Source organism: Lagopus leucura, unplaced genomic scaffold (assembly GCF_019238085.1).
Source record: "Lagopus leucura isolate 7727_CA_CO unplaced genomic scaffold, USGS_WTPT01 Super-Scaffold_806, whole genome shotgun sequence".
NCBI lineage: Eukaryota > Metazoa > Chordata > Aves > Galliformes > Phasianidae > Lagopus > Lagopus leucura.
In genome coordinates this window covers 4,881,546-4,908,712 of record NW_024962260.1, presented here as the reverse complement: position 1 = coordinate 4,908,712, position 27,167 = coordinate 4,881,546, and the positions used below count along the sequence as shown (strand labels likewise).

Genomic DNA, 27,167 nt, shown 5'->3' with positions numbered 1-27,167 from the left:
GTGGAAAACATGTTTTCCATAAATTTAATATGAATAGTGTTCCTGAATCCTGGCTCTAGTCTGAGAGCATTAATGCCAGTTAATCAGGCTGGGTGGGCATAACCTGAATCCCAATCACTATCAGCTTTCCTCAGTATGAACCATTGCTCAAGTGGTTCATAGAAAACAAGATTTACAGCGAGCAGCCAAGAGACCTGGGGTTGTTCACTCTGGAGAAAAGGAGGCTGAGAGGAGACCTCACTGCTCTCTACAACTCCCTGAAAGGAATTGCTGCAAGGAGGGTATTGGTCTCTTTTTCTCGGGTGACAAGTGATAGGATACAAGGAAATAGTCTTAAATTGCACCAGGGGAGGTTTAGTTCAAATAAGAGGAAGAATTTTTTCTCAAAGAAGGTGGTCAAGCATTGGGAGAGGTGGCCGAGGAAAGTGGTGGAATCTCCATCCCCAGAGATGTTTAAGATACAGGAGGACATGGACTAAAAGACATGGCTTAGTGACTGCACTCAGCAGGTCAGATGAATGGTTGCATCTGATAATCCTGAAGACCTTTTCTGACCTGAGTGGTTCTGTGATTAATGCAAAGACTGGAAATGCTGAACTTCAGTTATTCAGGACAAATACCTTTGGGGTCTCTCAAAAAATATACAGTAGCATCTGATACAAATTCTTCAGGAATTTCATCAAGAGCCACATAGAAATACACCTCGTCAGCTTTCTGTTCTGTTATCTGAAATAGAGAATATAAAGAAAGAATGATTTGCTATTTGCTGACATGTTTCTTAACAGCAACAAAATTTTTGCCTTCTGTGAACAAAGGGATAGAATGATTAGTTTAACAACAACCCTCCATATTGCTGTCCAGGTAAATGACTGGTATAAAAAATAAAATGTTAAAATAAATAGCTTGGCTAACAGTAAAAATAATCAGCTTTCTAAATGTTAATTTCCAGACCAAGAGCATTTGGGCCTGAAATACAAGAAACTGGAACACACTTAAATGCCCACCATAGTGCCTGTCTGGGAATGTGCAAGCATTTCATCTCCTTCCACTGCAATTCAATCATAAACTAAGTTTAGTAGATACCCAAGACTCCATTTCAGCTGCCTAGTGAGGTAAAAGCCTCGAGGTACAAAAGCATCTGTCCCCTGCTTGCTCCTCCCACAACGTCCTTATTTTGCAGTTACTGTAACTGCAACTTTTCTATTAAAAGCAACTCTGGGAATAGCTAATAGGGTACCTGAGTAACTCACTACTTTATTTCCTCACTAAAAACATCTTGTTTTACCCAGTAGATTATCTTTGTAATTTCTTGTCAATTTCAGAGGCTGTGGCAGACATCTCAGGACAGTGCTTTCAAATGAAAATTGTTTTATAGTAAGATGTTCTGTTCTGCTCTAAATACTTGGTTTGCACTGCACTCCATAACTTTACTGGAACATTTGCATCAGAAAGCTTGTATCTTCATACCCCAAAGGATCAGAATGAAATGCAGCACACCTGCGTAGTGTGTTCCGTTGCAAATCTTTGCTCCACTTCACCCAATGCAGACTCAGTAGGGAGAGCTGACCCATGACCTGAAACACTTCTATCATCTGAAGATTCCAGATCGGATGTTTTGCTTTTCTGAATCATGTCTAAGAAAAAACAACACAAAGTACTCTTAAAGTACAGGTATTCTAAGCACACACGATAGATCCTTCCAATTTCCTTCTGAATCTACTGATTTGAGCATTTTCTTCCTTCTTCATCACCACATTTCAACAACCAACCATCTGTACGTTTCCCCTATAGGACAGCACTATTGCCCATATTAGGACTGAAACCTAATAACAGAAGAAACCATATTACATCCTACATATAACTGGGTTTCAATTAGAACACTCTGGGCTACAGCCCAGGCAGCCTTCAATCCTGATGTCACCAATCAGTTTGCTTGTGCTGGTGGGCAACAGGTCCAATACTGCATCTCTGTTGCTAGGGCTTTCTATTCCTTGGCTAAAAAAGTCTCCTGGATCACCTACAGCTCGCTGTGCTACTTTTTCAGCAGATGTCAGGGTGGTTGAAGTCCCCCAGCAGGACAACAGCCTGCAATCACAATGCCTCCAATAGCTGAAGAAGACTTCCTCAAGAGGCTCCACTTGATCAGGCAGCCTGCAGTAGACACCAACTACAAGGTTCCCTTCATTGCCTCGGTCTTTAACTCTCACCCACGTGCTTTCAGTTTGCTCACTGAAAGCCATTCTTCAGGGAAAGTTCTTCACACTCTACTCCTTCATTGACGTAGAGGGCAACACCTAATTCCACCCTTCCTTGCCTGTGTCTTCTGCACAACTTGTAGCCATCAACAGCCAGATTCCAGTCATGGGAATTAACCCACCAGGTTTCTGACTGCAACTACATGGTGATTTTCAAGTAGCATGATGGCTTCTAGCTCCTCCTGTTTGTTTCCCAAGCTGTCTGCATTGGTGTAAAAGCACTTCAGCTGGGGACCCTGCCCTGTCATCATCTCCCAAGTGTAATTCCTTAATTCCCCTGGAGTTTCTCTGTTGCCTTATCCCAATTGCCTCAATAAAATATAGTATAAAATGGTATAAAAAAGCAGATCATGACTCTTTGCTTCTGCGATCCTCTAACTATGACCCCACTCACAAAATCAGATCTGCTTTCCAGGCATTAGAAGCTGCTGATGTTACAAGTGCTTTGCTGGATCTGCTCTGAGGGCCGCATGGAAGAGCCACACCAAACCCCTGCAGCAGAAAGACCTGAAACCTGCATGCTTTGGCTGCTCAAATAATAGTATCATAAAATGGCTTGGATTGAAAAGGACCACAATGACAACCCAGTTTCAACCCCCTGCTATGTCCAGGGTTGCCAACCACCAGACCAGGCTGCCCAGAGCCACATCCAGCCTGCTCATGAATGCCTCCAGGGATGGGGCATCCACAACCTTCTTGGGCAACCTGGTACAGTGAGTCACCACTCTCTGTGTGAAAAGCTTCCTCCTAATATCACCTACTTCCTTCCAATGCCACAGAGGAGGCCACCTCAGCCAGCTGCTCAGAAAATGAATTATCAGAGCCTTCTTCCTCCTCCTCATCTCCAAACTCGCGTGTACCGCCTGTGTCTGCACACACACACACACAAATCAGGAAAGCAAGACAGAACCACCCCATAACAGTGATGGTGCAAATCACTCCAAGACTGCTGGAGAGGAGGAGAAAGGGCCTGCAAATAGAAGAGGTGAGCAGGGCACAAGGGGATGGGATGCAGCTCAAGGGAGATGGGGACGCGGAAAGGGGTGAAGAGAGAAGTAACAGGGCTGGGAGATGGGACACAGAGCAGCCCGTGAGAGGAGAAAACGGGAACGTGGCGAGAGGACCACAGGAAGCGCTTGCGGGGATCGAGGGCCCCGCAGGCTGCAGGGCGGCCTCACCCGCTGCCTCCCCGCCCTCGTGGGGGCGCCGCTCGGCCCGCAGCAGCAGCAGCACGGCCGTCACATCCTCATCGTTCTCAGCACCGCCGTTGAAGAAGCGCAGCACGGCCCTCCCGGCCTCGCCGCCGTCGCGGCTTAGCAGCTCCTCGAAAGGCTTCGCGTCGGTCAACCCTAAAGCAGCGAGCGCTCGATCCCGCAACCACCGCACCCGCACGTCGCCCAGGTTCATGGCGGCAGCCGCCGACAGACGCCGCCCGGTCGCCACAGCAACAGCTCCCAGAGGAGCGACGGCCGCCGTCCTGCCGACCGCCGCCTCGCAGCGCCGCCTAACGGTCGCCACGCGCAGCGCCTCGAGCGGGCGGCGGGAGGAGCGGCTGTGTGGCGCGGGGCGTTAAGGGGCTCCGCAGGAAGCGAGGGGAACAGCGCCAAAGGGGCTTTATTGGGAATGGGTGTGATGCAGTGCTGTGTGCAAGTTCGTGTTCTGGGATGCCGCCGGGATAAATACTGAAAACTGACGCTGCTTCTGAGTTCCAAAGTACACGAGATGGGGGCTTGCTGAAGTAGAGGATAGCAGAGTAATTAATGTTCAGTGTGATCTTAATCGTTTGAGAAAATAAACAGCTTTAACAAAAGGAAACGTGGTGATTTTAGAACATGTGGTAACAATCTGTGAGAAAATTAATTTACAATATTAGTTTATTAAGGAAAATGTATAGTTTCTAAGCTCCAGATCTGCTGTGTATTTCCGTGAGAGGTATATATGACAGTTTTTGGCTGTGGTATAAGGCAATGGGTAAGAAACACTTTGTCCTACAAGAACAGAGAATCCCAAACACTTTGCTGAGAGCAACCGAGCTATGCTATATCATCTTTATTAAAATGTAAAGAAATGTGCTGAAAAGAGAAAGGCGTAAACTTGTAGCCTCCACCGGTATAGAATTTGTACTGAAATTCCACCCTGAAACAAGATAAAAGGTACAAGACCAATATTAATCCAAAATTGTCAAAGGAGAGAAGCCTGCAACGCAAGAAACCAAACACCACCACTCCGAATCCCAGCACTCAGACTTCCAGAGCAGCTGCTCCATCCGCAGATACAGGCAGATTTAGTTTTTCTCAAGAGACTAAAAATTCTGCTGTCACAGTTTATTTCTCATTTCTGCCTCACTAAGTTGTTTTGGCATTAGTTTTGCAAATCTAAAGTCTCACGATGACAAAACTCTTCACTAATAAAACTCTGACTACATTATGTGTATACACGTCTGCCTTTTCCCCTGCGCTGCAAACATGATCAAGTTTCTGCATACAAAAGTGCAAAGCTCATGATGTGAAGACGAGGAAGGATTAAAATATTTAAAGGCTGGCAGTCTCACTTGAATGAAAGTTCTTCTCACAGATATAAATGTTCTGTTGAGCAAAACAGACTGCAGCCATTTAGTGACACAGTTAGACTGAAATTAATATTTATCACAGCTACTAATATTCTACAGTATGAAAAGCTAAAATGGTGTAAATCAAATGTATTAATTCATAATTTGCATGATCATTAATTCAATGTGGCAGAGGTCAGTATAAATCATAAGCCAATAAAATATGAGTTCACTGAAAATATCCAAGAAGAATACTCAAACTAATAAGCCATGTATTCAACAAGATTAGATAAATTAAAAGAGGATTGGGCTGTTAAAATTTTCACTTAAGGGTCCCTAGTATTTTGACCCCAAATCCTTCTAGAGCAGCCAGTATACACTGGAGTGAAGTAATTACAAAATGAGCAGTTAAAACTTACCAGTGAAGTCGTATAGCATGGAGAAAAGCAGAAAGCCCCTCCATGACCAAAAGAATAAAAACTGTTAGTGCAGCAAAAAAGGCTAGAACAGGGACTAGCAGTAAGACACCATAGGTTGTGTCCACACGAAGACCCACTCTCATCACCATTTGCCACAGAACTTCTGACAGTTCTATTGGGGAAAAAGAACAACTTTCATAGTTCACGTTGGTACAGCATACATCAAGTGAGCTATTCTACCTAACCTGTATTCTGGTTTAACCAGGATTACAGAATCTGCTGAACGTGGGAACTGCAGGAAACTCTCCACCCCATCCCACATTTTTCATAGCAGCATCATTTCAGCAGGCCAGATGAGGGTTAAAAATCAGGACAGATGAAAAAGCAACCAAAACCAACACGAAATACTTACGTGCATGTGCAAGACTTAATGCCCAGAGTCTCAGATACGAGGCTGTATTAGAAATACATCCTAGACAGTACTCAATGGTATGAATGGCTTGATTCATAAAAACATCTGCAAAATTAAACTGGAAGACAAAAACACATTTGTATCCATTTAAACAATGCAGTGCAAAGTGAAACAAAAAACATTCATCTGCCAATCTTGGTATATAAAAAAAAAATCCATCACAGGGTCATACACTGATTTCATATCAAGGGGAAAAAAAAGCTTATGTTTAAGATTCATTACAGAGAGAAGCGACGACAACCAGTCTATTGGTCCAGTTAGTTTCCCCAGTTACTTTGTGGATAGATAAAAATGTATGCCAATTTGTTTTCCAAAATAATATGATCTAATTCTTAAAAACTGGAGGCAGTAAAAAACAAACACCATTCAAATTCCTGTTCCACCACCATCACAAATTTACAACGTCGATTTTGAATCTTTACAACCAGGGTTAATTATCAGCAATGCTAGTCAAAGAGAAATAACCGTATAAATAGAGTTAACTCTAAATATGCATTTTTGCTGCCAACAAAGATACCAAGATGAAATTCACCACCACAAGTTTCAACGTTTACTTCACACAAGAAATTATTTAAGCAAACAATTGTATTTTTTTAGCTACAGCAATACTGGCATTAAGGTCTTTGTAAAGGCTCTGCTGATTTTCTTGGAAGTTTCCATGATTAGCTCCTTGATTTTCTACTTGTAATTTCCTTTCAAGAACCAACTAATCAGAAATTAACTAATTACCTCCTCTCCATTCTCTTCTACGTGCCCACTATCTGAATGACTGCTTCCTTCCTCCACATCATGAGGCTGCAGCAGAGAAAGCTCTTCTTCACTTTCTTTCCGAATTAGCTTGTAGCCACGCTGCAAAATTGAAATGCATTATGTTTGCTGGTGGACTCTTGGTGTCAATTTTTAGATTTGTTTAAAGTAGTCACAGAAAATAACATTCTCCAAGGCAAAAATGACCAGAGAACTAGAGGAACAAAGAACTATCAAAGTTCTGTAGAAGCACCTAATTATGGACATTATCTATAAGCAATACACCAGCTGAATTTTCTATCTTGAAGAACTGTATGAGCACATATCAATACTTACCCTGTATGTTCTAATGCCTCGACTTCCACTGTGCAACCAATATAAATAAAGTGGTTTTCCAAAAAGCATTACAGGAACAGAAAGAAAAGCAACACACAGTAAAAATCTCTGTAGACCAACCTGTTCATAGGTGGGAAAGAAACAGCATTAGACCAGATCACAAAATCAAAATTAAGCCTCCTTTAATAAGTCTAAAAAAATACTACTGATTTCAGTGCATATGCAACCCAAATTGAAAACGTACCTAAATATTCACTTAATCCTCCTCTTAAATGGAATTACAGACACCCAGCATCTTCAAGGCTGAGTTCCAGATAAAGGCATTACTGAAGCTCGCTGCACTAGGATTATTTACAGCACATAAGCAAGCAGCAAAACTATAAAAACACGACTATTCTCTCACCTCAATTCTAAACTGGGAATTTTTGTTTGAGAAAACTACTTCCACAAGTCCCCAAGAAGAATAAAAATAATTTTTAATGATCATGTTTCTTCAATTTCCCCTTAGTCTGAGACATTCCCCTCCCCAGGGGAAGGCAGAGCACACCCAGCTATCAGCCTTTACGACTGGTAAAATAATAACTGCACAGAGAGCAAAGGATCCTTAGAAGCTTGTAAGAAAACTACTAACCTGTCCGGTATAAAAGGCATCTGCTTCACCACCAGGGAACAGGAACATGTTAATGAATTGAATCAGAATGCTTGGAGCAGTTGTGGAGTCCTCTGCAGAGTATGCTAACCACTTAAAGAAAATCATGAACACAAGGTAGCCAAAGATGCACATCATGAACAAAAGTTCAGGAAGAAAAACCAAATAAATATTGTACTTCTTCTTGAAATGTCTAAAAGAAAACAAAGAGAAAAAGGGATAAATAACTTTTACAAAGTAAGATCAAGGTAAACTTGGGACCAAACGTGGTCACAATGCCATTTTAAAGAGCAGTACTGAATTTAGGACCTAAAAGAGATTTCTTCATACTCAGTGACATTTTAACGTGGTATTTTAGTGGAAATCAATACCATGTGAAGCATGTACTTGCATTTAGCAAAAAGTGAAATACTTTTTGGAATAATACTGACCCATTACCTAATTTTTGTGAAAGAGAACCTCTGTTACTGCCTTTTTTTTTTTTTTTTTAAGATAATTACTATTATGCTGGGTTTTGTTAAAGAAAACACACACCTGTCCCCATTTCTCTTGCCAGGTTAACTGGTATAATTACAGCCTTGGCAAAAAGCATTATGGTTATCATGACTTCTTGTACTTACAAGTGGTTAAATACTCCCAATACAACTCCAAATGTCATGTGAACCACTCCAAGAATCACAGACATTTTCATCTTGAAAGAATTTAAAAAACTGAGACGGTTGCTTGCCAAATTCCAAATCTGAGGAAGAAACAAGATACAAACCCTTCAGAGCAATGCAATGGAAGGAATAAAGCAATATCCTTTCTCTATTACGAGACCAGCATTCTACGTCAAGCTGAGATCACAAACTCAGTCTAAAGTGTGTGAAAATAGTTCAATCTTTGATTCATTAAGGGAATCTCTTTTCTACTGGAGAAGGAAAACAGAAATGCTTCTTCTTTTCCCCCCAGAGTGTGTTTCTCTCTCTAATACACGTACCAAAATCTAATTTAAAGATGACTGATCATCACAACAGATAACAGAGAACAGTAAAACTAACCGGATCAATTCCAAAGGGATAAGCTCCATTGTACACACCAGTAACATTTGGATCCAGCATTAAAAGCTGGTGAGACTTCAGATCCTCAAGACTGCAGTGAAAGAGAACCACAATCAGATCTGATAGGACCATGAAAGAATAAAACAATTTCTAAGTAAAAACGGTCTGGCTAGTTAAAAAAAACACAACAACCTGGGCACCTTTTATTTGGGCTCAATTCACACCGTCTTTGAAAGACACATTTTTAGATTTTATTCCCCATTTCTCTGGAACAAAGTTTTGCTTTAAAAGCTCACAATCTGCTTTTAGATAAAATGCACTAACATCCACCCGAAGGATTACCTATAACCTCTCTTTCACTTTCTTGTATTTTTTTGTTTTTAAATAACAATTACTGCATTTTTCATTTTAAGTGTAGAAGAGACGGAGCCCACAGCCCACTAGCCAGGTAGCAACTACATTTCATTACATTTCATTACATTTCATTACATTTCATTACATTTCATTACATTTCATTACATTTCACTTGAGAGCAACCTCAAATAAGAGAACAGCTGAAGGGCCAAGGGCTGAACCTGCAGGAAATACTCTTGCTTTAATGGCACAGCAAACAGAGGTAAACCACTCACCGCCAAACGTTCTGTTCAAACATTGCTGAAACATTCCACCCGGAACCAAATATATTTAATGACTTCGAAAAACAATCATTGTAAATCAGACCAGTGTATATAGAAAACAAACTCATCAATAGAATGACGTATCGGCCATCAAATAGCATTTTTATTATCTGCAAATATATATTAAAAAAATAAAAGAGGAGTCATGTTACCCATGCATTACAAAGAGAAACACATTTCCGGCCACGTAAAAACTTCAGAAAGCTAAACAATACTACAAACAGTCATCAAATAAAACGAAGAAACCTGAGGCCAATCAAAATGGAAAACAATCTTTCTTTAAGCATGTAAATATGCAATCTACAAGGGACAATCACTTAATGGCAGATTCAGCTTTGCACATTATAGCTTTATGCCAAATGATTTAGGAAACAGAATTTGCTGAGAGCAAATTCAGAGAGACAACTTTGGTTTAAAGGGAACGAAGAGATGTGGAGTCCCATAGGAGCTCCAGTGACACAAACTGACACTTCTCTCACTGGCATCACTACAGTAACTAATGGTCCTCTTAAGCCACATTTCTTCCCCTAGACTTAACTCAAGAAGTTAAGCCACCTGCAATCAATCTTAATTAAATATAATTCTAATAAGATATGCAAGAGTTCCTACTTTCTAAGCCCCTATAATTAAAAGATTAAATGAAACTAAGTCTTGTGAATTTCGAACTGCAACTGTTATTCAGAAACAACAAAAGATGAAACTTGAAGAGACATTTTCTCCTCCTGCTAGAGGCTGTAACCACATTCTGTAAACAACATATGCCACTAAGTAGCTTTAGCAGAACTAAAGACAAGCCCACCAATATTATTTGCTGCCAGTTCTTCTTCCAGCTTGGCAATTTCTGACCTTTCAGGAGAAGAAGAGCTCAAGACCCTGCATTAATCTTGAGGAGCACGGTAATACTGAACACATAAAATCTTAGGACAAAAAAGCCTAATAGATGCACAAAAAATAGCACTTAACAGGAACGTAGCAGCTATTTAATTGGAATTATCTTGCTGGTGGGGTTTAAGTTTATAACTCCTTTTACCTCATCCTGTGATCTTCGTAATCTAGGATGGTTTTCATACAGTATTGTCAGGAGTGCAAAGATGAACATTAGCAGACCATGCCCAAAGTCTCCAAACATAACAGCAAACAAGAAGGGAAAAGTGATGATGGTATAGAGAGCTGCAATGGCAACGTGATACATTTCAGACATACAGCACAACAGATGATGGTGGTATCTGAATTACGCATAAGCAATCAACTATTTTTAGCCTCCCAAACAATTTGTTTAGTCATAAGTTTGAAGGACAATTCACCCCCTGCTAACAGATCTCCCACACCATATAAATTTAACTCAATTCAAAGCTTGCTTTAATTTATACATAAGTATTCTTCCGTACAGCATCACATGATGCTATCAGAGTCAAGGTAGCTACAAAACACAGAAAGATATTACACTAACTGGGCTGTATAAGCTAGGTTGTTGTCTTTTATCCAGGTGACGAGCTTCCCACCTCAGCAAGAGCAACAGCCATTACCAGTTTTCCTCTTTTCCCTAAATATATGCTCTTATCCAAGGTAAAGCATATAAACATACAGTCGTTCTCACTATTTATAATGCTGAAAGAACACCTCAAAATTAAATCCCAACTTACCACACGGCAACCACCTGCACTTTGGATGAGCTACTGAAGATTTACAACACCTAATAACTAAGTAGTACGGTTGCCCCCATTTTGCCCCATTTGGTGTCCCACTTAGCAAGGCATTTAAACGCACAATTTTACAAACAAGGTGAGCAATAATGACAATACAGTTCAGATTTCAGAGAACCAACCTGGATTCACTTCCCCATAGTTTCCAACTCCATAAGCATCAACAATATTCTGGAACCCTGAGGTGAATTTATTGGTACGTATCAGAGTTGGAGGAGGTTGCGTTGTTGGAATGGTATTCATGAAGGAAGAAATCGTGGCTCCACTCTTCCTCTATTTACAGAGAGAAAGAAAAGAAGCACGAAAACTCAGTTGATGTTTAATCTAATGAAAGTGAAATCATTTTCTCTATCAGTAGTTTCACCAGCCTTGAAACATCACTAAAATAAGGCCCAAATTTAACATTCATCTCTTTGCCTAATCTTAAAATAAATAAATAAAAACATCTGTTGATCTAAAAATATGAATTAAAGTACAGTGCTCTGGTCTGTACTTCATAAGGAATACCAGATGTGGTTCAGATAAGGAACTTGGGTCCAACATAGAAGTTCTTATTTAATAGTAAAGTAGTTCTTATTCAAAGCACTAAATAAAGATTGTGTTTATAAAGAAATTGTTTAACATTTGTTGAGTATTTTGAGACCCAATCCTGCCCGCACCCAACTTTTATCCTGTTTTAAATAAGTATTTTCTTTGCCTATCTGTACAGTCAGAAGACAGAAGCTTTAGCAGCAGTGAGCATTCAGCTGACTTACAGAACCTTCCTCCAACGCATGGCGCAAGTTCTGCAGATCAGCCACTGGACACCAAACCTCAGCAATCAAACATTTGTTTGTGACATCAAAGCTGCACAGGTTGAGTACGTGATAAATGGCTTTCATCTTCTTTACTTGGATAACCCAAGTATAGATGGATTCAGATGCTTTGCACAGAACTTGGCGTAAGTAATCCTCAGTTTTATGCAGAACCTTTGTCCAAGCAGAAAAATGAGAAGATTTCATTGAAACAGTTATGTTAACTACAGTAAAAGCACAGACTGTTTGTCCAAAGATGAATCACATTTGCAGGAGGCCCCAGTGAGCACTGCCTCCTGTTCTAGGCAGCGGAATTACTCTGAAGTTTAATACATACAGGCAACACAAGGCCACAAACATTATGTATGATCATGTTCAGATCCAAAGCTGTCTGTATTTCAGAAACATATTAATACGTTTAACACTGCAATACATGAAGTTATTGCCTCCAGGGCAAATGGACAACACCATTGTAATTTACTCACTGTACGAAGATCCTGAATACGAACGCTCAGCCCTTCAACAACCGCCAGGCGCTCATCCACAGTACTGGGGTAGGGGTACACGTGACAGCGGTAACTGCAGAGACACAGATGTGTGTGAAGAGCCAAACCAAAGCAAAAGGCAGCCAACATCGGGTCCCAGTCAAATCTGCAGCATGCCATCTAATAACTATAGGCAAGATTCTGCCGAGTCTCACTCAGTGCTTGGCCCACACTTAGTAAGGACTGCAGATAAGGCGATCCACGCGTTTATTTGTACACTACGAATTTTTAAAGCTAGATGCAGCTGAGGGGATGGAAAAAAAAAATCAAATTCAAAGCCTTGCATAAAATCAACATTTCTAAGGAAGTGGAGGAGAGGAAAAATAAACAAGAAAAGAACTCGGATGTAAAGAAACAACATATATTCATTTTTACCAGTCACAAATCTTCTTAACTTTCTGGCCAATTTGTTCACCCCAATAGGACACTAAAAACACAAACCATTTTGTGGTTTCACCCTGAAAGAAAAGAAAATAGTTAATGAAACTTGTTTTCAACCAAGAACTCAAGTGCACTGCCATTATTCAAATTTGTTCTTTTACGGTATAATCAGAAAAAAGTGTCAGCAGCAACATTAGCAATCCATGTTTTAATTAAGATCAAAAATGAAATTGAAGCATGCCAATACTTCAAAGGAGTTTCTTTTTGTAGATCATTAAAAAAAATAAAATTTTCAGGGAAGAAAAAACAGATTGTATTTCATCACCTCTGAATTATACGTTAGAAAAAAGCTCTGGAAAATTGAAGAGTTACAAATCAGAATGAAAGCAAAATTTCATTCAACTTAGCCAACTTTTACTGGTGATGGACAAAGTGCATTTTATAACTTCAGAGATATTTTTTAATAGAAGACAGACAATATCCCAGACTTTTTTTTATCCTTAACTACTGATTGAACAAATAAAAGGGACATTAAGAGGTAATACCATGTACAGACCTAGTTAATAAATATCCAAGCATTCATTTGTGCTTTGTTTTTTTTTTGGTCACAGCAGCCAATCAAAGTCACAGCTACTGCACAGCAAAAGGTAAGATGTATGAGGGGTGGCTGGGGTCACTGGGTTTGCCCAGCCCAGAGCAGAGGATGCAGAGAGGAGGCAGCCACGAGGCCTCCAAAGGCACTGGGAAATCATTTGCATTTAGTGCAGAGCCGAGCAGCAATTACTTTGTCTTTTGAAAAGTACAAACACAATAAACTCCTTCATAGTATTTATTACTCACAGTATCTGGATCTTCCAGACATTCATCCAGCTCCGCATATGTCAGAATAGTGTATCCTTTACAAGCTCTCCACAGCATTTTTTCAAATGCTTCAACTTTTGCTCGGTGAACCAACCCAGATATAAAGCTACAGAAAAAGAAAGCTTTGGTAAATAGGTCAACATCAAGTCAAGTAAGGCAAAACCAAGAAAAGCTAAAATCTCAGGGGTAAATCACATCACAAAATAGCAGCCACAATAATTTAACATATCACCTCTAAAGAAGGAAACCACTGTCTATAGGAACTACCTGGTATATAAAATGAAGGCAATTTCTATTCAGAAAACAGATTGACTATAGGCCATAGGAAACAAATAGAATATTTGACATCACCTCCGCCTATAGCAGTAAGGTTCTTGATTTTTCACTCATTTTTTACTTTCATAAAGACATTGCAGGGATTTGTATCCATACATCACTTTAAAAGCAAGTAGGCAATACCATTAACAATAATGTAACATGTAACATTACTAGTGACTCAGCGTGCTTATCCCTGAAAAATGTTTGAATAGTAGAAGTACCAATTCAGGGCAATTTGAGACTTCTCCTTAGCGCACATACTTAGTTTTATGGGAGCTTTGTGACAGTTTTCTTTAACACATCTCTTCAAAGAATCCAGTTTCAATTCAGAGGTACAATTGGGCCCCTCACCCTGCCTAAAATAGTTTGGCTTATCTGAAATCACTGGACTCACACGACACCCCATCTCTTGAGAAAGAAGCCTGTTATTTACAGCAGCTCTTGAAGCAGTTCTGAAGCAGCACATCACGGCAATCTGGCAGATATGGACTGAACCATACCTACCCCAGCTTGGCACCCAGTCTGTGCATACAGTTGTAATCTGCAAATGGCTCGTTTTCCACAGATGGAAATTCTTCGTAATTTATATGTAAGTGGGACTCATACTAGATAAGAAAAAGAAAGATCAGCTGTAGCTCTCAGGAAAAAAAAAAAAAAAAACTAATTTATTATTCTCAAGAAGAAAAGTTAGTTAAATTATTTCAGTGAAAATACAAAATTATTTCCCGCGTTCAATTCAGGCAACGGGAAGATCTTGGAATCCCAACCGAATCACTCAGCAACTAACAGGCACTTTTGCAAAAGTGACCTAAATGTTCTCAGACCAATTTATACATCGACAGGATGTGTAAACAGGATTGTCACACAACACACTCAGATGCTGCAGGATTACCTCAGCTGTTCTCCTGACAAACGTCTGTGTGACATCCAACATGTACGTGTACTCCGTGAGTTCAATCAAGTTTTTCCTCAGCTTCTCCTTGTTTTTATTTACTTCTCTCAATTCTGTCTCCAGCTTCTGCAACTGTTCCTGTTACACAAAATAAAAGTGACACAGAATCAGGTTTGGAAACTGGGAGAGGATTCATTTGAAGTACATGTTAATTTGGCTGAATTATTAGTTTTCCAAATTCCTAAGTGCAATAAATGCTATTACTCAGTCTACCAAAGATTGCTTCATACTGAGTATGCCTGATTCACCATCAGAATCCATTAAGTCTGCTGTTATGACTCTAATTTACTTCTGAGCTAAGGCACACTTGGAATTAGAACCTGGAATAGCACAGAGTGTGAGACATTTACCTATTCTATTGACAGACTTACAATAAAAAGGAACATCATTCAAAACTATATTTGCATTTTACAAGCTTCTCCTTACAACACAATACCAGGAAAAGCATTCAGAGAAAAGAGCACTCTGTACTCACTAGGAAACCAACATGGGAAACAGCAGGGCCTTGGGCTAAGAACTAAGAACTCCCACACACCCTGAAAAATAAGGATGCAGGAAAAGTCCTGAATAAATCCCAAAGCAATAAATGAGGCTGAAGGACTACACCTACATACAGCAATTTATCTGAACAGTGCCACGCACCAATCCATCAAAACAGAGGTGACTACAAACCTCTAAGTTAGCTTTCTGCCTTTCACAGGAATTTTGTGACAATACAACATCCTCAAAGCAGACTTTGAAGTAACACTGGCAGAACACGACATCTGGATGAAGAGAAGTAAAGTCTGCCCCTGACAGGTCCCTGTGTAAATTAGGTCATAAGTGGTGAAACAGAAAGTGATCCAATTTGAAATAAAGTTCTGAGATCCAGTACTACAGTTTTGGCAACTGGTGCTTGAACAAGTTACCTGGATTTCTAAAATGTGTTTCAGCAAGGGGGCAGGAGGAGCAACATCTCCCTCAGGAAGAGGAATATCCGCCTTTTTAATTTCTTGTACTAAATAGCCTGGAGCAAGAAGAGAAACAGAATCAGAATATATAAGCATATCATCTACACTTGCAAGAACACTACAGAGCCATTGTGAGGGTGCCAATCACACTGCAGCATCAGGCCTTAACTACTTTATTCCTTTATTTCTGCAACCATACACAGAGTCTTCAAAAAGAACACAAGGAAAGGGTGAGCCCTGTGCAGAGGAAAGGCACTGACAATGGGCTTGGAACACAAGACTTCCCTTGGAAGCTCACAGAAGGAACCCATCCTCAGAGACGTCTGACTGAAGCCTTCCCACCACCTGCATTTTTTAAGAAGCTTTTAACATTTCACAGTATGTTTCTGTTGTTGTGAGAACAGCTTTCTAATGCCATCTGCAAAAAAACCTGACATCCTGCTCAACGACTCATGTTTGGAATATACAGTGTTCCAACAAAGAGGCTTAAGTAACCCAACAACACATGCAGCTCATGCTGGGCAGTGTGACTGCCATGATAGCTGCTGGGATGTATGGCATGACCAGCACATGATTCCAGCAACACACTCCAATAAAAGGATCCTTCAACAGTAACCTTTCCTCAGGATACACTGCAGTGAAATGCATCTTGGCGAAGCTCTGCAGCCTTTCTTCTATGCATTGATTGCCATGTGAAAGCAATTACTATTAGCTTGAGATGATCTGGAGAGTGCTTGGCAGTTGGACAGTGCTGAATTGTGTAATGTGACCAAAAAAAAAAAAAAAAAGATTTATCTTATAGTCAAGAGAATATCCAGAGCAAAGCTTCTTTTTTCCCAGCAGCATTTTAACCATTCAGTACAGAAACAGTCTCAACTATTCATCAGCAACAAATCAGCAACTCTTCTTCACTTCTGAGCTTAACCAAAAAAGAAAGAAGAAACAGAACAGCAATAACACATGCATGTTGTACAGCAAGTAAAACTTATAGCTGAGAAAATTAAGAGACAGACAGCACTAGAACACTGGAATTGCCCACTGGCTGTGCAGTCTCCAGCTGTAGATGTACTCGAGTTGTATGTTCTGACCCATTTCAGTACAGGAGTCAAATAAGCCATCTCTGGCTCTAAAGTGCACATGATGCACACAGGCCTTTGTCACAGATACAAGAATTTGATAAGATTCTGCAAAATTCATACAGTACAACAATGGGAAAAATCAAAAAGAAAAACTGCAGCTGAAATCAACACCTCAGTTGATCAACACCTCCACTCCAGCAATTGAATAATGCCTCAGGTGAAAAAGGGCAGGTAGGAAAATAAAGCTCACCAAGAATTCTTTCCATTTCTTCACATTTCTTCACTTCATTCACAAATTTTCTTTGGAACACGCTTACATTTGGGTTCAGCTGAGGAAGGATGAAATACTCATTAGGTAACATGAAAACAACCACCCCTACAAAACACAGCTGTCTGTGAGACTTCATGGAGCCAATGCTGCACATGCACTCTTTCTAGAAAGCGCTTTTCATCTGGGAAGCTACTAAAGGAGAAAAAGATTTGGCTTTCAACAGCAAAGCTTTACTGGAATTGAATCAACATCCTTTCTTTTTTTTTACTCAAAGAACCAAATAACTAGATCTACCAGAGAAACCATTCCCAATCTTATTCCTACCATTTTAAAACACTACTTAAAGATTTCAAATTAACAAGAGTGAACCTTGATAGAAACAGCTTTTTTGTTGTTGTTTTTCGGTTTGTTCAGATTTTTTGCTATGGAGTTTCACAGAATCTACGTGGAATGTTAAGCGTTCATAGATATTTGCATGCACCTCCCCATGAGTATGCAATGCCTCTGGCTGCATAATCAACTTTCAAACCAGGACTAGATGGAATAGCATCTCTAGACATCTCTACAACGATATACTGATGAATGCACATCCTCCTACTGCCATATTTGCTAACTAGCTGTTCATTGAAGTTTTCCTTGCAAAGACTGTCGCCTGCATTTCTGAAAAGAAATTCCAAACTCTGTCACCAAGTAAGCATCACATAATTATGATGAGACAGCTCAAAAATGAAGTTAAGTATTACCCAACCCATCTTCTAAGCCATGCAGTTGGCTTCCTCCAAGGCAAGTTGCCCTGTGGGAGCAGACACAGCACATCCTGACAGTCAGTGAGAATGCAGAAATAAGCTTACAGAGCACTTGGGTGCTTCTATCAACCTACTGGGGATAGGCACATCTACTCTAGGGCAGCAGGTGGGCAAGAAGGCCAGCAGCAACCCGACTTGCATCAGCAACCACGCAGCCAGGAGCAGGAGGGGGCCTTCCTGCTGTGCCTGAGGCTGGCGAGGCCGCACCTCGAGTGCTGCGCTCAGTGCTGGGCCCCTCGCTAACAGAAAGACATCGCGGCCGGGGAGCGAGTCCAGAGAAGGGCAGCGGAGCCGCGAAGGGTGCGGAGCACAGCGCTACGGGGGGCGGCTGGGGGAAGCGGCCGGCTCCGTACAACTCCCGACAGGAGGCTGTGGGCTCTGCACGCAGATAACAGCGGCAGGCCGAGAGGTGACGGCCTCACGCAGCGGCAGGGCAGGTTCGGGCGGGTACGAGGGGAAGCTCTTCTCCCAGAGAGCGGTCGGGCACCGGCTGCGCAGGAAGGCGGGGGCTGAAGAACAACCCCGCGGGCCCCTTCCAGCTCGGGCCCGGAGCTCAGCCCGCTGCCACACGACGGCGACGCGCGGCTCAGCAGCGGCTCAGCCCGCAGCCCCCCGCCCCGCCGCCCCTACTCACATCTCGGAACTCGGCCAGGCCGCGCTCCCCCACCTCGCTCAGGCACTCGTACGCCGAGCCGCTCTGCAGGAAGAGCTGCGCCAGGCACATCGGCTCCCCGCGGAACAACGCGCCCATGGCGTCCCAGGACGGAGCGGCTCGGCTCAGCGCGGCCGCCGCGCAGCGGGCACAGCGGCAGCTCCCGGCCCGGCCGCCATAGCGCAGCGCCCCGCCCGCCGGCTGCGGCTTCCGGGGGACGGGGCGGCCAACCGGCGCCGGGAGAGCGCCCAGCTGTGAGCCCAGCCCCAAGCCCAGCCCCGAGCCCAGCGTTACCCCGCCCCCGGCCCGCCCCCACCGCCTGCAGTCGAGCAGCCGACGTGATGAGTTGTTTTTCCTCGCTTTTTAAGAATATGAATCCGTGCACCTTTGCTCGTTGTGAAATAAAAATCTTTCTGTACTTTTTTTTTTTTTCCGAAAAAAATAAAAATACTTGAAATATTTACAAAGTGGTTCTTTCGACATCAAGGTTTTTAAATGGAGAAATTCTCCCACACTTGAGAAAAGCACGGGCTCCCGAACACTGCTGCCAGGACAGCCAGGAAGGCCAGCGCCAGGCCTGCAGCCAGGCGGCGTGAATATGGCTCTCCTGCAAGGGAAAAGGACAAAAACGAGCATGAGCACGAGAGCTACATTTCAGTCTCGACATCAACCCGAAAGAGAGAAATTTCTTGTGCTAAGAAATGAATGCATTACCAAGAAAGCAAAGCCCACTTCTGGACCACATTTCTGAGATGCAATTTCTTACTACAAATCATTATTCCACAGAAATTGGCCACATTTCGTGATGTTACAAAGCAATACAGGCAGTTTAAGGTGCTCCGTGCTGCTGTTTTTACCTGTGTAGAACCGTGTCAGCGGGTAGAACAGCTGCGGCCAGCACACGTCATTTCGATCACAGTCAAATTCTGTGTAATTAATCTGAATCCTGAGGAAAAGAAGCACTTGTTAAACTACAGTACCACCAGAACAAGTAGAAGAAAAGGTAGAAAGGTGACCGGCTTAGAAGGAGAAAAATAAAAACTGTTCTCCTATACACTTTTCCTCTGATGAGTGCAGAAGCCTTTTTACCTTTACAAGGTAATTTACAGGCCTTGACAAACCGCCTGCTTCTGAGGGAATCCCCTCCAGCAGAACTGCGACTCAGTGCATATGAGGCCCAGGCCTTCTTGCTCTGCACTCCAGCAAATCACGATAACCCTTCGATCAGTGTGAATTACATTTTATCTGCTTAACTCAACGTCAAGGATCAAAGATCTCACAAAAGTTACCTGGTCATGGGAACCGGTGGCCGAGCCGGCACTCGGATGAACTGAACAGCAGCAGTGATGGGAAGCAGGCTGGCAGTGTTTTCACAGGTGAGGCCACACTGGAACTGCCATGTGACTGTTGAGTAACTGGAAGCACATGTGTAAGTGTTACTAGAGGGCCGTATGCACAAATGTAAAGCTTAAACAGAGTCATGAAAGGAGTATTTAGAAGGAGGCTGATCATCTCTAGATCTTCACCACCGTGGAGATGGGGCAGATTGAACACAATCCTATTTATTTGCTTTGGATTGACTTGGGAAAAAAAGAAAAAAGGAAAAAGAAGTGTTTGCTGCATGAAACCTCCCCAGTTCAGAAAAGAATGAATCATTTACCACAGCTTTTTTGCTGTTTTCTAATTTCAGGAAAGATGCAAATCTAAATTTCAGTTTCTCATTGCAATCAAAGGAATTTGGGTTCCAAGTGCAAGTAAGAGGCACATACAAACCAGAAGTAACATCTCTGTTTGTCAGATGCAAGTCTCAAAAATGAAACATTTCTTTATCAAAGACACAGCACTGCTCCACCTGATCTGCACGGCGAGTATCTCTTCCCTGGGAATCCCCTGCACTGCACCCACAGCTGCAAAAATGATGCGGATGTTCAGACTGGCAGGAACATCTGGGCAAATGCCTGTCAGATCTGCAGGGCTTGCACTGATATTCAAATTAGATGGATCAAGGCCTGTGGAGGAACAAAGTTAAACAGGAATACTATGGAAAATGATCTCTTCCATATTTATATTTCAGTCACATTGCAGTGAAACATTGGTAACTGTCACACAAAAATGTTTCACTGCATAAAATATACATGAAGATGTAGTTCATCAACAGAGCAGTAAAATACCACATCATTACATCAACAGACTGAGTTATACACATCGTTCTGCAGTGTCCATGAAGTTACACACATCTGTGCATATCTGGATGGATGCACCCAGATATCTTCAGGCAGCTGAAATTACATTGGATGGTTTTATTTGGAGATGTTCCAATCCTAAATGCATATTTTTATAACGACGTGGACTATGGATAAAAACACAAGTATCACTTACGCATAATTTCCACCCAGTCATTGAGATCACTGTCATTGGAATTGTGTCTCTTTCCAACATGAGTAGCTTGTATTAACGAATTCAGTTTCTCAGTTACATTTCCTCTGCCAAATAAAAACATCAGCTCACACAAAAAGCAAATCCACACCGTGAACTGGGTTACAGTATCACTATGCCATAAAATCAGTTTCTCCTCTGACAGATGCTATCACTCAGTGAAAACAAACCTCAGCTACTGACTTGTCTGCCAAAGGGAAGCATTCCACTGCAACATAACCCTCACCCAATTCCAAGGAAATCTGAATGAAACCATTATAGTAAATTTCCCTTTAAAAAGAATAAAAGGGTCGACCACAGAAACCTCCAATGTACACATGAGCTTTTGAAAAGAATGCAACAGTGCTAATGGCAGAAACTTGCAGCAAATGAACAATAAATCTATGTGGCTCACCTTAAAAGGCTGCAGTTTTCATTGATGCCAACTTCCAGCACACATCCAGAGAAGGAATCTACCCCAAACAGAACTGGTGCGTGAGCAGCTGACGAACACAGACCTCTGTCAGCTATGAATTGAAAAGACCTGATTTGGGGATTCTCACACTGACTTTTCAACCTTCACTTCTCAATTTTGTGCAAAAATTGCACACATTAGGATGCAAAATACCAAGCAGTGTAATTCAAATACAGAATGAAGTCTACTCAAATTCCATTTTCCAACCCAAACACTCAAGAATCTTGTGAACTTAACAACTGCTCAACATTTTAAAGTTTAATTTTATACCAAATGCTCAAACGTTTCAGGGTACCTAAGCTACTCTACATTCATTAAACATAGATTCTTCAATTAAGCTGGAATAAAGGCTAGAGAATAATGTAGAAAAGCACAATTTGGCATAGAATAGATAGATTCAGAAGTAAAATACGTATACAAAGAAAGCATTTTAGCATTAACTAAAGTTGAGGATGCAACCTTATGAGTTGGTACCTGGCTGCCAAATTCTTAAGCTGCCAGCAGTGTCAGAAGCATTCAGATTTGCAGCTCTCACTGCATTTCCAACTCGATAACCTAAACGCAGAAGGAGTTGTGAACATTAACATTGATTTAATAATGCACGCAGTGAGTCTAAAAGCAAACAGACAGACTTTTCCATTACAGTAGCCTCATTTTAAATAATCAATACTGAGTCTAAAAGCCAATCGCTGTTATTACAGCTGACAACAATAAGAGGGAAAGAGGGGCACCAACAGAACAAGTATGAATGAGGTATAAAACATGGGCACTGATAATGACCAATCCAGTACAAAAATCTGTTCTTTTAAGAAGCAAAATGAGGTATTACTACCTGGAGTATCAGACACTTCTAACGCATTAGCACTCTTTAAGCTCACAAATTCAGCTGTGAATCTCTGTGTCAGTGTTTCTGGTAAAAGAAAAAGGAATGAATTTATTTTCAAATACGTAAATTAGCACAAAGCATGCTGCTTACACAGGGTACAAATTTCTGTCCTTCATTAGCACCAGAAGATTCAGGATAATGCAAACTGGCAGAAATTTGTCCCATACATTTTCTTGACAGAACCCAAAGAAAATTCTTTTCAATTGATATTACTAATTAAGCTATCCTATCAAAGAATTTGCATGCTAAAGAAATAAAAAAGTCAACAGAAAATCTGTAAAAGAAATGTCCTGATACCTCCATCACATAAACTTCCAAGGAAGACTGTGACATTGACTCCCTCTATGTTGTCATCTTCCCACATGAATACATAATGTTCTGCAAAGGTTACATTTTGACATGGAAGCCCGGCTGTAGGAAGGCCTTCTGCAGAAGAAAGAAAAAACTCACTCTAATCAAAAGCATTGCCAATTAGAGAGCTGTAACTGAGAAATAACTTAAAAATCTCTAACAAAGTTCTGGAGAATACTTTTGGCATTTATTTTAATGTTTAAGTCCCATCATACAAGGACAGTGTGCTGCCTTCGTAGAGCCTCTTGGTTTCTCAATATTCTAACACCTGCAGTTCCTGTTCCTGTTGTAGCAAAACTTCTTCTTATGAACACAGCACAAGGCTTTACTCCATCAGCTGCTGGGGCAATCTGGACTCAGGAGTTCCTCTCCTTTCATCCCAACCCACTGAGAGAGCCATCATCTCCCAGAAAAACATGCCAGTATGGATTCAACACAATCCTGCATTACCCTCCCCCATTGACTGGGAGCCACTATTCTAGAATAAAAGCTGCTTCATTGGCTCAAGATCCTTAAGAAGAAACAAGAGTGTTCAAAACAAATCCAGTACTGCTTACAGGCTGCCTGCCCTGCCTGTTTTATTTCAAATATTAGAAAACTTACAAGATCCTTCCTAGGAATCACGACAGATTTCAGGCACCCAAGTCACTTGAGTCATCCAGGTTAAGTAAGAAACACACTAATTACAGAAGAGCAGAAACATACCACTTCTAGTGACGAATTTGCCCGTGTCAGTGATGGTTCTGTACATCACATTTTGTTGGATGAAATCTGAGAATAAAAAACAAACACTGCAGTAATCCTGATAAAAGAGGCATATAAGATATTCACATCCAAGGTACGTTCCTTTTCGTTATGGAAATTGTGCAGAGAAGTATTTAGAAAGCTAGTTTTGGTAATGAACCAGGCAGGTTATGTATTATCTCATGATCCTACTAAGGTAGCATAAATAAACAAAATTAGACAACTTCATTAAGCAGCACACAAAAAAAATTCTCTTCATGCTGGTAACTGCATCATCTCAAACTGCAGAGTGACACTTCTTACTTTCTGCATTACAAAAGCATAAATATAAGCACTTCTAAAGCGACAACACTGCACCCTCTTGACAGAAAAAGGAGGCTACAAGAATACAAAAGCAGTAAGAGAGATGCTTCCTTGTGCCACGTGCAGCCGTGTGAGTCACCAGAAACAGGTGAATGAGAAACAAAGACTAATCCCACTATTTCTCCTATCCTAAATAATTTGGGGAAGCTTGGTAGGTGATCAGAAATGGAACTATAGCATCCCTCAACTCTGAACTATAGCCACGTAGCTGCCGTGTCAACAGTCCTCTCGCTTATTCTATCTCTGAGGAACATAAATCCATTTCTGTTAGGACTATGCAACTTACCTCCTGTTCCACTGCTGATTCTCACATCATGGGGCAGTCCTTCCTTGTAAGATTCTGCCTCAGAAAGGCACTTCACATCAAACTCCTGCAGATACGCTACAGGGGCGTTCCCAACACACAGCCCTGCCAGGGACTGCTGCAGGTAGTTGAACAGAAACACGTGGGTTAGCCTCAAAATGAAAAGCTAGGAAATAGTACATTTGTCAGTGAAATGCCCCAAATATGCACTACAGCCACATGTGACTGACAAACAAGTAATCTGCATAAAAGAGAGGTTGTAACTATTTCGAAAGCTATCAGTTTTAAAGCAGGCTGGAGTCATCAAAATTTGATAAACCAATTCTAACTGGCAAATCTGTAACATGTAGAAGGACTGAAAATAAAATACAGCCAGACAAAACAAAGAGAAGGCAACAAGTGGTCAGCAGTGCAGCAGGCAGAGAGGAAAAAATAAAGAAGCCACAAACCACTAATTGGGATGCAAATCTTGTTTTTATCTCTTGCAATAATTAAAACTTTACTACCTGGAGGAGTGGACAGGGGAGTAGGAAAGATAATGATTGTTTTTAACAATGATTTTGTTAATGATTGTTTTTAACAATGATTTTGTGCTTGGTGAAAAATATGTTCCACCAGTTCACAAGAGCAAGTTACAGAATTTGGCTACAAATACAAAAGAATGTGATAAACGGAGAATTTCAAACTGGCCAAGAGGAGTCAGAAACTCCTAAATACAAAGCGATTACCTGAGGGATGGTAAAATACTCATCATCCTCTGTCATAATTGGATCTCCTGGTCTGTAACCAGTGAAGAGTTTCCCAGGAGAAGCTTGTACAGGGATCCTAAATGGAGGAACTTTGGGTGCAGAACTGCAGATAAATTCAAAAACGAAACAATTCTTTACTCCTTTACAATACACAGGTAATTAAACATCTGCCTTCAAGCCCCACGTTCTCATGAAGTACCAATTATATTTCTCCATTTGCATTTAAAGTTCCCAGTTTAAAATTATAATTTCAAAATAGCTTTCACTGTAAAAAACATGCTACAGTTTCAACATTATGTCTAAAATGTGTGTTAAGGAAAGAAATCTTTTAAGACTTACATAGAGCCATCATAAAAATAGCCAAGAAATGGTGTATTGCTAAGAGAAGACTGTACACAAAGGAGGGGAAACCAATCAGGAGTATATTCTGTTGTCTTTGTAGAGCACAGCTGATCAAAAGGTGGGTTTACATCCCCACCAAACACTCCAGTGAAACATGATCTATTGAATAACTTCTTCAGGTCTGCTGTACACTCCTGGAAGGGAAAAGAACGTCTTAGAACACTAATTGCACTACCACAGCCATTAGTGCTGTATTTGCAGGTAACCAAGCCAGTTCTGTAGATAGATGTCATATTTACTATTAGAAATACCAGAAAAAAACAGGCAAACCCTCCTAATGGAGTGTAGAAATTCTGAAAACATTTCATTAAAGTTTAATATGAAACAAGTACCGGATCACAGCAACAACGAACATCACAAGCTCCATCTGTCAAGTCACAAGGACAGGAGCCCAAGGGCTGAAATGCCTGGTTAGGGATGACAGATGCATTTTCTGTAAAAGAATTACAAGAAAAGAAGAAAAAAATTATCCTTAAACACTAATGAAATTTAATCTCTCATTGCTGCCCAAATCCCAATTTTATTTATTTATTTATTTATTGTATGTAAACGGAAAGTAAATATCATTTCTTCTTCAGGATATCCAAACACTTACCTGACACGTTTCCCATAAAGGAAGAGTTAGCATATATTTCAGCTTGAATTAGGAGATGTGCCAGCATCACTGAACCACTGCAAGCTGCAACCTGAAGAGTTTCCACCACACAGAGAGGTGCTGTGCAGCAGTCAGTGGCATTGGGCAAACATAACTGCAGACTTCTAGTGAAGGTTACAGTCACTTTGGATGCACCCTGCAAAACACAAAATGACAGATTCAACAGCTTGTATCAAACTACTGTTCTTTGTACCACTATCTGCCAGGAAGCATAGGCAGCTCTGGAGAGGAGGAAGACAAGAAGCTAGTGTCAAAGCTGCACCTTATTAACTTTGACAATGTGGGTATCCAGATGATGGGACGTGACGAAGGCAAAAAGGCAAGGCACTCTAACTGAGTAAACTAGTATTATGTTAGCACCTCATCAGCCTTTAATATACGATTGCTCAAGCTTTCCTATCTTAGGGAAGAATCAGTGTTTACATACCACACCAGGTGTTACACTCAAATCCCAATCACCAACTCTTTCACTTCCACTGCAGCTTGGAACTTGCACATTCCCTATACCAAAATAAAAATTAAAATATATCTATGTTACTGTCAATTCAAATTTCTCACGTGGCTTCAAGCAAGCACATCCCTCAGCCCAGACAACACGGAGTCAGCACAGGAGTAACAGCCTGAGTACAGAGTCCTTCAGAGTTTGGATTCCAGTGACTCTTAAAGCACTGGACACACCGGCAGGGCAGGACGGGCTCCGAGCCTGGGGAGCTGCTGCCCCTGAGCACTGCAGGCAGCGGGAACAGGGAGGTCCATCAGAGGCACCCTCCCAAATCAAACCATCACAGCTCAGTGATGGTTCTACGAACTGCACTGCAGTTACTTGGGTAGTTTTAGTGTGAGGAAGAAAAAAAAAAAGCTAAGAATTCAAATATATATATATATATTTTTCGAAATAGCATATAAATAAAGTGTTCTTACCTGTCTCTTTATCTATAGCATCTACAATAATGGAAAAATTAACTCCTGAAGAATCTCCAAGAAAAAATGAATTCACTCTTAGCCCAGACATGTGGATAAAGGAAGGCTGAAAAACTGGGGGATAGGGGGGGGAAAGAAAGGGGAAAAAAAAAAGAAAAAAAAAGAGAAAGAATCACATTGTAACACGCACAGAAACCCACAAAGCACCACACTTGTGAGGCACGCCAGGCCGTGTCCGCTCAGCACGCGTAGGATGCTGCGGCACTTCCACCCTCCCTCCCTTCCCTTTCCCTTGCCCCCTCCCACCCACCAGGCTCCCCATGGCGCTGCCCCGCGCACGGAGCCGCCAGAAGCAGCAGCAGCAGCAGCAGCAGCAGCGCCCCGAGCCCGGCGGCCGCCATGGCGTCAGGAAGCGCCGCGCCGCCGGGCCGCCATCTTGAGGCGGCG

At 41.5% G+C, this 27,167-nt stretch overlaps 3 protein-coding genes across 4 annotated transcripts in view; all 3 read right to left on the bottom strand.

Annotated features, from left to right (window-relative positions):
• The window catches only part of DNAH10 (dynein axonemal heavy chain 10), a 53,906-nt gene extending 50,244 nt beyond the window's left edge, over nt 1–3,662 (bottom strand). The window contains exons 1-4 of the mRNA XM_042866023.1: nt 3,434–3,662; nt 3,017–3,124; nt 1,498–1,634; nt 621–726 (exon numbers count right to left, since the gene is read on the bottom strand). Of these exons, the coding sequence (XP_042721957.1) occupies nt 621–726; nt 1,498–1,634; nt 3,017–3,124; nt 3,434–3,662 (580 nt within the window). The remainder of the gene's footprint in view (nt 1–620; nt 727–1,497; nt 1,635–3,016; nt 3,125–3,433) is intronic.
• A 607-nt stretch (nt 3,663–4,269) lies between these two features.
• On the bottom strand, nt 4,270–18,583 carry ATP6V0A2 (ATPase H+ transporting V0 subunit a2). Of its 2 annotated transcripts, none has more exons than XM_042865763.1 (20): nt 18,438–18,583; nt 16,977–17,055; nt 15,606–15,703; nt 14,638–14,775; nt 14,250–14,350; nt 13,407–13,533; nt 12,561–12,643; nt 12,126–12,219; nt 11,602–11,814; nt 10,969–11,119; nt 10,174–10,313; nt 9,096–9,253; nt 8,467–8,557; nt 8,047–8,165; nt 7,409–7,619; nt 6,778–6,897; nt 6,424–6,543; nt 5,635–5,752; nt 5,223–5,394; nt 4,270–4,391 (listed from the first exon to the last, which is right to left on the bottom strand). In XM_042865763.1, the coding sequence occupies exons 1-20, from the start codon at nt 18,552–18,554 to the stop codon at nt 4,289–4,291; spliced, it is 2,553 nt and encodes an 850-aa protein (XP_042721697.1). In that variant the 5' UTR covers nt 18,555–18,583; the 3' UTR covers nt 4,270–4,288. The 2 variants fall into 2 exon arrangements, with proteins under 2 accessions (XP_042721697.1, XP_042721698.1); XM_042865764.1 differs by having other exon boundaries at nt 18,471–18,583.
• Nucleotides 18,584–18,929: 346 nt separating this feature from the next.
• Nucleotides 18,930–27,121, bottom strand: TCTN2 (tectonic family member 2). The gene is made up of 18 exons (XM_042865717.1): nt 27,031–27,121; nt 26,721–26,834; nt 26,227–26,300; nt 25,740–25,935; nt 25,477–25,577; nt 25,082–25,278; nt 24,722–24,845; nt 23,976–24,111; nt 23,288–23,353; nt 22,529–22,657; nt 22,178–22,255; nt 21,820–21,900; nt 21,286–21,397; nt 20,835–20,938; nt 20,308–20,464; nt 19,745–19,870; nt 19,313–19,401; nt 18,930–19,062 (listed from the first exon to the last, which is right to left on the bottom strand). Exons 1-18 carry the CDS (start codon nt 27,119–27,121, stop codon nt 18,947–18,949), a joined length of 2,091 nt encoding a protein of 696 aa, XP_042721651.1. The 3' UTR covers nt 18,930–18,946.
• Nucleotides 27,122–27,167: the final 46 nt, after the last annotated feature.

What these genes read in the sequence shown, in the direction of transcription:
- TCTN2 (XM_042865717.1), bottom strand. Translation starts at nt 27,121, where the DNA reads ATGGCGGCCGCCGGGCTCGGGGCGCTGCTGCTGCTGCTGCTGCTGCTG. An exon ending in AGTATTTTACCATCCCTCAG is followed by an intron (nt 24,112 to 24,721) that starts GTAATCGCTTTG and finishes AACTACCTGCAG; the next exon opens with CAGTCCCTGGCAGGGCTGTG. An exon ending in TGACTGGGTGGAAATTATGC is followed by an intron (nt 20,465 to 20,834) that starts GTAAGTGATACT and finishes GTTCCTCCACAG; the next exon opens with GCCTTGATCCATCTAATTTG.
- ATP6V0A2 (XM_042865763.1), bottom strand. Translation starts at nt 18,554, where the DNA reads ATGGGCGCGTTGTTCCGCGGGGAGCCGATGTGCCTGGCGCAGCTCTTC. An exon ending in TTGTCAGGAGAACAGCTGAG is followed by an intron (nt 14,351 to 14,637) that starts GTAATCCTGCAG and finishes TTTCTTATCTAG; the next exon opens with TATGAGTCCCACTTACATAT. An exon ending in ATGCCTTTTATACCGGACAG is followed by an intron (nt 6,898 to 7,408) that starts GTTAGTAGTTTT and finishes ACCTATGAACAG; the next exon opens with GTTGGTCTACAGAGATTTTT.